Genomic DNA, 12,580 nt, shown 5'->3' with positions numbered 1-12,580 from the left:
CTTTGGGAGGAAGGCCTACCATTCCTCTATGCTCGTGTCCAAGATCCAGTCTTACCAGCTCTACACGAGCATACACATGCGGAATAATGTGCGGCAGTTGGCGGGCTTGGTTGATGCTCTTCCCCCTGAGCAAGCCAAGCCTTTTCAGGAGGTGGTCAGGCAGCTGAAGGCGTGCAGAAAATTCCTGGCCAGAGGAGTTTATGACACTTTTGATGTTGCGTCCAGGGCCGCTGCTCAAGGTGTGGTGATGCGCAGGCTCTCATGGCTGCGTGCCGCCGACCTGGAGAATAGAGTCCAGCAGCGGATTACGGACTTGCCTTGCCGTGCGGATAACATTTTTGGCGAAAAAGTCGAGCAGGTGGTAGAGTCTCTCCACCAGCGGGACACCGCATTCGACAAGTTCGCCCGCCGGCAGCCTTCAGCTTCTACCTCTACAGGTAGACGATTTTTCGGGGGAAGGAAGACTGTTCCCTATACTTCTGGCAAGCGTAGGTACAATCCTCCTTCCCGACAGCCTGCGGCCCAGGCTAAGCCCCAGCGCGCTCGCTCTCGTCAGCAGCGTGCGAATCAGCAAGGCCCCGCGGCTCCCCAGCAAAAGCAAGGGGCGAGCTTTTGACTGGCTCCAGCAGAGCATAGCCGACACCCAAGTGTCAGTGCCGGGCGACCTGCCTGTCGGAGGGAGGTTGAAAGCTTTTCACCAAAGGTGGCCTCTCATAACCTCCGATCAGTGGGTTCTCCAAATAGTCCGGCAAGGATACTCCCTCAATTTGGCCTCTCAACCTCCAAATTGTCCACCGGGAGCTCAGTCCTACAGCTTCCAGCACAAGCAGGTACTTGCAGAGGAACTCTCCGCCCTTCTCAGCGCCAATGCGGTCGAGCCCGTGCCATCCGGGCAAGAAGGGCTGGGGTTCTATTCCAGGTACTTCCTTGTGGAAAAGAAAACAGGGGGGATGCGTCCCATCCTAGACCTAAGGGCCCTGAACAAATATCTCGTAAAAGAAAAGTTCAGGATGCTTTCCCTGGGCACCCTTCTCCCCATGATTCAGCAAAACGATTGGCTATGCTCTCTGGACTTGAAGGATGCCTACACACACATCCCGATACTGCCAGCTCACAGACAGTATCTGCGATTTCAGCTGGGCGCACGCCACTTCCAGTACTGTGTGCTACCCTTTGGGCTCGCCTCTGCGCCCAGGGTGTTCACAAAGTGCCTAGCTGTGGTAGCAGCGGCGCTTCGCAGGCTGGGGGTGCACGTGTTCCCATATCTCGACGATTGGCTGGTGAAGAACACATCCGAGGCAGGAGCCCTGCAGTCCATGCAGATGACTATTCGCCTCCTGGAGCTACTGGGGTTTGTGATAAATTACCCAAAGTCCCATCTTCTCCCAGTGCAGAAACTCGAATTCATCGGAGCCCTGCTGGATTCTCGGACGGCTCGCGCCTATCTCCCAGAGGCGAGGGCCAACAACTTGTTGTCCCTCGTCTCGCGGGTACGAGCGTCCCAGCAGATCACAGCTCGGCAGATGTTGAGATTGCTGGGCCACATGGCCTCCACAGTTCATGTGACTCCCATGGCCCGCCTTCACATGAGATCTGCTCAATGGACCCTAGCCTCCCAGTGGTATCAGGCCGCCGGGGGTCTAGAGGACGTGATCCACCTGTCCACGAGTTTTCTCGAATCCCTGTATTGGTGGACGATTTGCTCCAATTTGACTCTGGGACGTCCCTTCCAAATTCCTCAGCCTCAAAAAGTGCTGACCACGGATGCGTCTCTCCTGGGATGGGGAGCTCATGTCGATGGGCTTCACACCCAAGGAAGGTGGTCCCTCCAAGAAAGCGATCTACAGATCAATCTTCTGGAGTTGCGAGCGATCTGGAACGCTCTGAAGGCTTTCAGAGATCGGCTGTCCCACCAAATTATCCAAATTCAGACAGACAATCAGGTTGCCATGTACTATGTCAACAAGCAGGGGGGCACCGGATCTCGCCCCCTGTGTCAGGAAGCCGTCAGCATGTGGCTCTGGGCTCGCCGTCAAGGCATGGTGCTCCAAGCCACATATCTGGCAGGCGTAAACAACAGTCTGGCCGACAGGTTGAGCAGGATTATGCAACCTCACGAGTGGTCGCTCAATTCCCGTGTGGTGCGACAGATCTTCCAGGCGTGGGGCACCCCCCTGGTAGATCTCTTCGCATCTCAAGTGAACCACAAGGTCCCTCAGTTCTGTTCCAGGCTTCAGGCCCACGGCAGACTGGCGTCGGATGCCTTCCTCCTGGATTGGGGGGAAGGTCTGCTGTATGCTTATCCTCCCATTCCTCTGGTGGGGAAGACTTTGTTGAAACTCAAGCAAGACCGAGGCACCATGATTCTGATTGCTCCCTTTGGCCGCGTCAGATCTGGTTCCCTCTTCTTCTGGAGTTATCCTCCGAAGAACCGTGGAGATTGGAGTGTTTTCCGACCCTCATCACGCAGGACGAAGGGGCTCTTCTGCATCCCAACCTCCAGTCCCTGGCTCTCACGGCCTGGATGTTGAGGGCGTAGACTTTGCCTCTTTGGGTCTGCCAGAGGGTGTCTCCCGCATCTTGCTTGCTTCCAGGAAAGACTCCACTAAGAGAAGTTACTTTTTTCATTGGAGGAGGTTTGCCGTCTGGTGTGACAGCAAGGCCCTAGATCCTCGCTCTTGTCCTACACAGACCCTGCTTGAATACCTTCTCCACTTGTCTGAGTCTGGTCTGAAGACCAACTCCGTAAGGGTTCACCTTAGTGCAATCAGTGCATACCATTACCAAGTGGAAGGTAAGCCGATCTCAGGACAGCCTTTAGTTGTTCGCTTCATGAGAGGTTTGCTTTTGTCAAAGCCCCCTGTCAAGCCTCCTACAGTGTCATGGGATCTCAATGTCGTTCTCACCCAGCTGATGAAACCTCCTTTCGAGCCACTGAATTCCTGCCATCCGAAGTACTTGACCTGGAAGGTCATTTTCTTGGTGGCAGTTACCTCGGCTCGTAGAGTCAGTGAGCTTCAGGCCCTGGTAGCCCAGGCCCCTTACACCAAATTTCATCACAACAGAGTAGTCCTCCGCACTCACCCTAAGTTTCTGCCAAAGGTTGTGTCGGAGTTCCATCTGAACCAGTCAATTGTCTTGCCAACATTCTTTCCCCGTCCTCATTCCTGCCCTGCTGAACGTCAGCTGCACACATTGGACTGCAAGAGAGCATTGGCCTTCTATCTGGAGCGGACACAGCCCCACAGACAGTCCGCCCAATTGTTTGTTTCTTTTGATCCCAACAAGAGGGGAGTGGCTGTAGGGAAACGCACCATATCCAATTGGCTAGCAGATTGCATTTCCTTCACTTACGCCCAGGCTGGGCTGGCTCTTGAGGGTCATGTCACGGCTCATAATGTTAGAGCCATGGCAGCGTCGGTAGCCCACTTGAAGTCAGCCACCATGGAGGAAATTTGCAAAGCTGCGACGTGGTCATCTGTCCACACATTCACATCTCATTACTGCCTGCAGCAGGATACCCGACGCGACAGTCGGTTCGGGCAGTCAGTTCTTCAGAACCTGTTTGGGCTTTAGGATCCAACTCCACCCCCCGAGGGCCCTGTTTGTTCTGTTCCAGGCTACACTCTCAGTTAGTTGGTAAATTTTTTAGGTCAATCTCAGTTATGTCCTCGCCGTTGCGAGGCCCAATTGACCAATGTTGTTGTTTTGAGTGAGCCTGGGGGCTAGGGATACCCCATCAGTGAGAACAAGCAGCCTGCTTGTCCTCGGAGAAAGCGAATGCTACATACCTGTAGAAGGTATTCTCCGAGGACAGCAGGCTGATTGTTCTCACAAACCCGCCCGCCTCCCCTTTGGAGTTGTGTCTTCCCTTGAAGTGTATTGTCTTGCTACATACTGGACTGGCCGGCTCGAGCCGGTTTCGGGCGGGAAGACGGCCGCGCATGCGCGGTGCGCGCGGGCGCGCGAGGGCTAGCAAAGGACTTTGCTAGTGAAGTTTCCGATTGGAGGGGCTGCCGTGGACGTCACCCATCAGTGAGAACAATCAGCCTGCTGTCCTCGGAGAATACCTTCTACAGGTATGTAGCATTCGCTTTCCATGAACCACATTCCTCATACTTTCTCACTTGTTAATGTCCCAAGTAATTATGCAGCATTGGCAGCGCTGAAGGCTAACATTTAAATAAGATTACAGCTTGACCAGTATCAAAATTCCAAGCATTGTTGCCAAGAATGTAGATAAAAGCAGCCCTAGCAAAGTCTGTAGAATACTGCTTTGCGCTTAACCGACTCTTTCACGTAAGAATGTTACTTGCGCGTGCGTGCTGTTAGCATTCTGTAATCCAAGTGTGCAAACGTCGCTTACATTTAGGTGCCAAGATTATAGAATTATGAGGAATGTGTAGACTTAATTGTTCCCAATTAAGATCGCTCTCTGAATAGAAGCCTTTCCTCGTGGCCCAGAGCAATGTACTCTCTGCTCAGCCTCTTGGTTGGGCTCTTTCCCTTCATGACACATTCTTCTGGTGTTTCGGGTGGAGATCTGTCCCTTTAATTGGCAGCTGTCCAGGAAACCCTTATCATATCGGGTTTGTGTACATAGGTGATTCTATATTTGCCTGTCGCTGGCTGTGGGCAGGTGAAAGTAGATGTAGTACCTGGCTGGAACTTGCTAGTCCAGACCTTAGCAGGGGTTCTCGAAGGACACACCTAGCCGGTCAGATTTTCAGGATACCCTCAATGAAGATGCACAAGATAAATTTGCATACAGTGGAGGAAGGGCATGCAGATCAACCTCATGCATATTTATTGCGGGTATCCTGAAAACCTGATTGGCTAGGTGTGTCCCGAGGACTCAGCTGAGAAACCCCTGCCTTAGAGATGATCCCAGCATCTGTTGTTGTGTAGGGCCGGTACATTGATGTGCAGAATGCAACTTATCAGGTGCCTTCTCCCGGCACCTAACATGTGCTGTTTGCTTGCAGAGATGGCTGGAACATTCCAGTCGATTCACTTAATATTTCTTGTTCAGAGTCTTCAATTCAGAATCCCCTGTCGTAACTATCCTATGGCCTCTTGTTCTCAAAATTTGGCAAGTCAAGATTTGACACTGCAACTCCTCTTCGAGAGAAGCTTCACTGGCTTCCAGTTAGAGAGAAAATAAATGTTAAAGTCCTCACTATGATTCATAAGATCATATATGGTGAATCCCCTAACTACATGAACAGTCTCAATGACCTCCCAGCCAGAAATAGGCCATTGTCGTCTCGCACCCACCTTAATTTACACCTCCCAAATTGCAAGGGTATTAAATATAAGACCTCCTATGCGTCTGGTTTCTCCTTCTTGGGCAGCCAGCTCTGGAACGCTCTGCCAAGACCCATTCGGAAAATCAACGACCATCTATCCTTCAGGAAATGAAGACCCACCTCTTCAAAAAAGCTTACCCGAATGATTGTAATTAAATTTTCAAACCAGCTATTTGATCCTGATGACTGTTACCCATTTAGACTATATCTCCCATGGTCCTGGGGAACTGAGTTCGATTCCCACTTCAGGCACAGGCAGCTCCTTGTGACTCTGGGCAAGTCACTTAACCCTCCATTGCCCCATGTAAGCCGCATTGAGCCTGCCATGAGTGGGAAAGCGCAGGGAACAAATGTAACAAAAATAAAATAGATACTAATGGAGATTCTACATGGAATGTTGCTACTATTGGAGATTCTACATGGAATGTTGCTATTCCACTAGCAAACATTCCATGTAGAAGGCTGCGCAGGCTTCTGTTTCTGTGAGTCTGACGTCCTGCACATACGTGCAGGACGTCAGACTCGCAGAAGCCTGTGCGGCCACATTGGTGGAATATCAACATTCCATGTAGAATCTCAAATAGTAGCAACAGTGGAGGAGTGGCCTAGTGGTTAGGGTGGTAGACTTTGGTCCTGAGGAACTGAGTTCGATTCCCACTTCAGGCATAGGCAGCTCCTTGTGACTCTGGGCAAGTCACTTAACCCTCCATTGCCCCATGTAAGCCGCATTGAGCCTGCCATGAGTGGGAAAGCGCAGGGTACAAATGTAACAAAAATAAAATAGATACTATTGGAGATTCTACATGGAATGTTGCTACTATTGGAGATTCTACATGGAATGTTGCTATTCCACTAGCAACATTCCATGTAGAAGGCTGTGCAGGCTTCTGTTTCTGTGAGTCTGTGATTGTTTATAAAAATGTGTGTTTGGGAATATGTTGCAGTAATGCTAGTGCTTAATGCTTTATCATTGCAGTCTTGGCTGTATATTTATTTATTTATTTTATTTAATTTTTGTTACATTTGTACCCCGCGCTTTCCCACTCTTGGCAGGCTTAATGCGGCTTACATGGAGCAATGGAGGGTTAAGTGACTTGCCCAGAGTCACAAGGAGCTGCCTGTGCCTGAGTTCCCCAGGACCAAAGTCTACCACCCTAACCATGTGGCCGCGCAGGCTTCTTTGAGTCTGACGTCCTGCAGGACGTCAGACTCACAGAAACAGAAGCCTGCGCAGCCTTCTACATGGAATGTTGCTAGTGGAATAGCAACATTCCATGTAGAATCTCCAATAGTAGCAACATTCCATGTAGAATCTTCAATAGTATCTATTTTATTTTTGTTACATTTGTACCCTGCGCTTTCCCACTCATGGCAGGCTCAATGCGGCTTACATGGGGCAATGGAGGGTTAAGTGACTTGCCCAGAGTCACAAGGAGCTGCCTGTGCCTGAAGTGGGAATCGAACTCAGTTCCTCAGGACCAAAGTCCATCACCTTGACCACTAGGCCACTCCTCCACTGTTGCTACTATTTGAGATTCTACATGTAAAAGTCGGCCCTTGCAGATTACCAATGTGGCCGCGCAGGCTTCTGCTTCTGTGAGTCTGACGTGCAGGACGTCAGACTCACAGAAACAGAAGCCTGCGCAGCCTTCTACATGGAACGTTGCTAGTGGAATAGCAACATTCCATGTAGAATCTCCAACAGTAGCAACATTCCATGTAGAATCTCCAATAGTATCTATTTTATTTTTGTTACATTTGTACCCTGCGCTTTCCCACTCATGGCAGGCTCAATGCGGCTTACATGGGGCAATGGAGGGTTAAGTGACTTGCCCAGAGTCACAAGGAGCTGCCTGTGCCGGGAATCAAACTCAGTTCCTCAGTTCCCCAGGACCAAAGTCCACCACCCTAACCACTAGGCTACTCCTGCACTCCATTTCTAGGTAGGGTATCTGCTTTTTAGCATTTAACTTCTGGTAGGCAGAGAAGAAAACGGTGCCGCTGGCAGCATTAACTTCTGTTGCGGCAGTACAGCATCTTGGGTGAATTTCTGAAGTCTGAAAAATCCTGACTTCCACAAAACCAAAGGTGGTGGTGGGAGGGAGATCTGTGATTTTTCATTTAAAAAAATGCTGTGTGCCACAGTCAGAGCAGGACATTGGCATTGCCAGGAGCAAAGAGTGTCTGCTGAATGCAGAAGCTAAAATGCAATGACCTATTACTGTAAATAAATCTTGTAATAACCATAGGTGGTTATGATTTTGTAGAAAACGTTTTAAATATTAGATCTTGTTTAACAGAACTGTTTTGTTAACCAACCTTTCCAAAGTGTTTCCTTTTTTATGAGTTGTATTTGCAGTAGTTAATGTACAGATTTGGAGTGGAGGAGTGGCCTAGTGGTTAGGGTGGTGGACTCTGGTCCTGGGGAACTGAGTTCAATTCCCACTTCAGGCACAGCTCCTTGTGACTCTGGGCAAGTCACTTAACCCTCCATTGCTCCATGTACAAATAAGTACCTGTATATGTAAGCCGCATTGAGCCTGCCATGAGTGGGAAAGTGCGGGGTACAAATGTAACTAAAATAAATATTTTCATAATACATAGCCCTATAAAGAAGTTTAGAATCTGATTCCATCTCACTCTGGAGTTTAGATTTTCCTGGTTGGTGACTTATTGTTGGATCATCTCATGAAAATCTTCCAGACCTCTTGTCAGATTCATGCACATAGTTTTAGATTGGTTTAAATTCACACCCTAGAGAACCAGTTTTGGCTCCTCTGTCTATGCATCCCATTGCTGCATGGTTGTCGCTTAATCTCCCTGTGCCCAAACCCTTTGGGACGGACCCTTGTAACCATTGAAGTGACCTTCTGCGAACATGGTTTACAGCAGCACATTTCTAACGCTGTATAATTAACAAAGAAGGACAGTCCCTGCTCAAAGGAGCTTACAATCAAAGGACAAAAAGTGCAGTCAATCAAGATTGAGGCAGTCTAGATTTCCTGGATAGAGGTACAATGGTTAGGTGCCGAAAGCGACATTGAAGAGGTGGGCTTTGAGCAAGGATTTGAAGATGGGTAGGGAGGGGGCTTGGCTTTTGGGCTCAGGGAGTTTATTCCGAGCATAGGGTGAGGCGAGGCAGAAAGGGCGGAGTCTGGAGTTGGCGGTGGTGGAGAAAGGGTACTGATAGGAGGGATTTGTCCTGTGAGCGGAGATTTCAGGCGGGAATGTAAGGGGAGATGAGGGTAGAGAGGTAGCGAGAGGCTGCAGATTGAGTGCATTTGTAGGTTAGTAGGAGAAGCTTGAACTGTATGCGGTACCTGATCGGAAGCCAATGAAGTGACTTGAGGAGAGGGGTGATATGAGTATATCAGTCCAGGCAGAAGATAAGACGTGCAGCAGAGTTCTGAACGGACTGAAGGGGGGATAGATGGCAAAGTGGGAGGCCAGTGAGGAGTAGGTTGCAGTAGTCAAGGCGAGAGGTAATGAGAGAGTGGATGAGAGTTCGGGTGGTGTGCTCAGAGAGGAAAGGGCGAATTTTGCCCTATACAAAGTAGGTATTTTCAATATATACCTTTTATCTATATATATATATATTTTTTTTCAGTCAGTGCAAGAACAGACTGCTAATTTCTTGGAAGTACTGAAAGTATTGTGGCAGGACTTCCTGCAGTGTTACTCCTCTCGACCATTGCTGTGCTGGTCAGTATGGTGGGCGCTTTCAACCTGCGGCTACTTCCAAGTCATAAATTATTCCCAAGGATTATGGGAGAAGGTGATGCCTTCTCAGAACTCGGAGATCTACAACGGCAGCGTGGAAGCGGTTTCGACATTGCTAGGTAAGAGAAGGCTGAAGTACTGATGCATGGTAATACGGTCTTGGGGGATAGCAGTCTGTTGTTGGAGGCAGGGCCGTGCCTAGGGTCTCTGGCGCCCCCCTGCAGACCATCAGTTGGCGCCCCCCTGCAGATTATGTTGGTGCACGCCCCCCCCCCCCCCCCGACCTGCCTGGCTCCAAGGCGCATGATGAGCTAGGCGGTGCCAAAGAGCCGAGCGCTGCTCCCCCAAGCTGCCGTCTGGGGCTAGATGGAGGAAATGGTTGGGTTTGGCCTGAGCCGCCTCCCGCTCCATCCCCGATTCCCCGGCGCTTTAAATTTACCTGCCTCTGGCTCCGACGTCTGCGCAGCATCCGTGAAAGCGCTGCCTGTCTGATGTCTCTCCACCAGCCTTCCCTTCGCTCGATCGTTCCCTCTGTGTCCCGCCTTCTTCTGATGTAATTTCCTTGAGGGCGGGACACAGAGGGAACGAACGAGCAAAGGGGGAAGGCTGGTGGAGAGACGTCAGACAGGCAGCGCTTTCACTGACGCAGCGCAGACGTCGGAGGCGTAGCGAGGTAAATTTAAAGCACCGGGGAATCGGGGATGGAGCGGAGGACTAAGGTTTTGTTTTTGTTTTTTAAATACAGCTCGACGGCGCGGCGCCCTTGAAGGCAGGCGCCCCCCCTGCGGCGCTTACCACGCTTACTGTGTTGGTAAGGCCCTGGTTGGAGGGTTCATTAGTCTGGGGTCAGGTTTCAAGCAAAAAGACTGCAGTGATGGCTCATTTGTAGTTCCTTAGTATAACTTGTCAGCAGTTCAGGATAGTCACTCGCTGAAAAGCATACTGTTTACTACAATCTTGGGTTTTTTCCCTCCCTTATAAGTGTTGATTGTAGAGAACTTAGAGTAATAAAAATATATACTTTGGAATTATTTAACATGATCTAACCTTTATTTCTCTCTAGCATGTGATTCTTAAGACGGCACAAATTGTTGTGGCTCTGTCTGTGTATTCTTTTGTTCTGTTTTTTTTAGTTCTTTCCAGTCCATTTGGAACCTGAACTCTATGACCTCCTGCTGGTTTGGGAAGAGTCAGGCTGAGATATCATGAGTTATCATTCACGTGTTATTTTCACAAGATTAAACTGGTGTTATTCTTCTTCAAGCAGCAATTCCTCCTATTTGTAACAAAATTAATCCTGCCGGATAGGAGAGTAGTAAAGGAGTGGTCAGGAGCATTAAACCCAGGAGGAGAAAGGGGGATACAAACTAAATTTTATTAAGCTTTTCATTACATAAACAGAGCTATAAAGATCAGAATGTAACAAGTAACGTGAACAGGAAAATCCTTCAGAAAGTGGAAGAAGGATCTATCTGAAAATAATTGGAAACAGCATAAGGCATGGCAAGTCAAATCGAAGTGCTGATGAGGAAGGCAAAGAGAGACTTTGAAAAGAAGATTGCACTAGAGGCAGAACACATAGTAAAAACTTTTTTAGGTATATTAAATGAAAGAAGCCGGTAAAAGAATCAGTTGGACCTTTAGATGACTGAGGTGGTAGAGGAGACACTCAGGGAAGACAAGGCCATAGCAGAGAGCTTAAGGCCCTCTTTTTTTTTTTTTATTTTATTTTTTTTTTTTATTTGTTACATTTGTACCCTGTGCTTCCCCACTCATGGCAGGCTCAATGCGGCTTACATGGAGCAATGGAGGGTTAAGTGACTTGCCCAGAGTCACAAGGAGCTGCCTGTGCCTGAAGTGGGAATCGAACTCAGTTCCTCAGGACCAAAGTCCACCACCCTAACCACTAGGCCACTCCTCCATTGTTGCTACTATTGAAGATTCTGGAACGTTGCTATTCCACTAGCAACATTCCATGTAGAAGTCGGCCCTTGCAGATCACCAATGTGGCCGCGCAGGCTTCTGCTTCTATGAGTCTGACGTCCTGCACGTACGTGCAGGACGTCAGACTCACAGAAACAGAAGCCTGTGCAGCCTTCTACATGGAATGTTGCTAGTGGAATAGCAGCATTCCATGTAGAATCTCCAATAGTATCTATTTTATTTTTGTTACATTTGTACCCTGCGCTTTCCCACTCATGGCAGGCTCAGTGCGGCTTACATGGGGCAATGGAGGGTTAAGTGACTTGCCCACAGTCACAAGGAGCTGCCTGTGCCTGAAGTGCGAATCGAACTCAGTTCCCCAGGACCAGAGTCCACCACCCTAACCCCTAGGCCACTTTTTTACTAAACTGCACTAGCGATTCCTGGTGCTGCAAATGAGAGGAAGCCCATGGGAATTGAATGGGCTTCCGCTCATTTGCCACGTGGGAATCGCTAGCGTGGTTTATCTTAGGGCTAGGTGGTTACAGAGAATGGCCCATTTGGCCCAAATCTGCCATCGTGTTTCTATGAAAGGAAAGCAAAAATTAGAATGTTATAATGCCTTTGTATTGCACCATGTTGCAACCACACCTCGAATACTGTGTGCAGTTCTGGTCACCTCATCTCAGAAAGGTATAGTGAAATTTGAAAAGGTACAGAGAAGGGCAACGAAAATGATAAAGGGGATGGGAAGACTTTCCAGTGATGCCCTAGTTACAGCAGTCAAAGAAGACTGCTGTACCTGTCCAGGGAGGTTTCACTCTCAGGGAGAATGCCTTAATGTACACTCCTTAATGTATGCTGCCTCGAGTGAATTCCTTCAAAAAGGTGGTAAATAAATTCTAATAAATAAGAGGGTGGAGCAACAGCTCAAGCTGAGTTTTGCTTCAGGGATGGCTTGTATTTAGGCTGTCATTTGCAGGGGTTATAGTTGAATCTTGGTGTGCTGAGTGCTCGTCTCCCTGGAAAGCGCAGGTTCCCGATTCTCAGGTTTTTGCAGCAGGTGTTTGATCAGGGTCTGGCGCTTAACTCTTTCAAGGTTCAGCTGGCAGCACTCTCTTGCTATCGAGGCAAGATTCGTGGGGGTTTCCCTCACTACAAAGGGAGACATTGCCCGATCCATGAAATAGGTTGCTCATTTTATGTCTTCTAGTGCAGCCTTCCGTACTCCTGAGGCACCTTTTGAAGTCCCTGAGGGCAGCTTCGGTTAAAGACCTTATCTTGAAGACAGTCTTGAAGTCTTTCTGGTCACAATCTGTTTGGCTTGGAGAGTGTTGAAGCTCCAGGTTCTTTCTTGCTAGGACGCTCACCTCTCCTTTTCAGATGATTAAGTGCACCACTCCTTTCTGCCCAAGGTGGCTTCTTTGTTTCATGTGAATTAGGTTTGTTTCCCAACTTTGTGAAGGGGAACTTGGATGCTTCAGCCCAAAGGCTTTACAAGCTGGACCTCCGCAGGGTTCTTCTCCATTTACTTGCAGATAATGAACAAGTTTTGTCTCTTGACTCGCCTCTGTTATTTTGCTTGGTCCTTGGGTCATGCAGCCTCAAAGATTGTGGTACGAGGTGGA

General features: G+C 48.9%; 1 protein-coding gene across 1 annotated transcript in view; it reads left to right on the top strand.

The window, feature by feature from the left end:
- Positions 1–12,580, top strand: part of SLC19A2 (solute carrier family 19 member 2) — a 33,583-nt gene that overhangs the window by 12,743 nt on the left and 8,260 nt on the right. The window contains exon 4 of the mRNA XM_030202232.1: positions 8,917–9,148. Within this exon, the coding sequence (XP_030058092.1) occupies positions 8,917–9,148 (232 nt within the window). The remainder of the gene's footprint in view (positions 1–8,916; positions 9,149–12,580) is intronic.

Source organism: Microcaecilia unicolor, chromosome 4, assembly GCF_901765095.1.
Source record: "Microcaecilia unicolor chromosome 4, aMicUni1.1, whole genome shotgun sequence".
Classification (NCBI taxonomy): Eukaryota; Metazoa; Chordata; class Amphibia; order Gymnophiona; family Siphonopidae; genus Microcaecilia; species Microcaecilia unicolor.
Note: the sequence above shows the minus strand (reverse complement) of the source record. Positions and strands in the feature narration are given on the sequence as shown.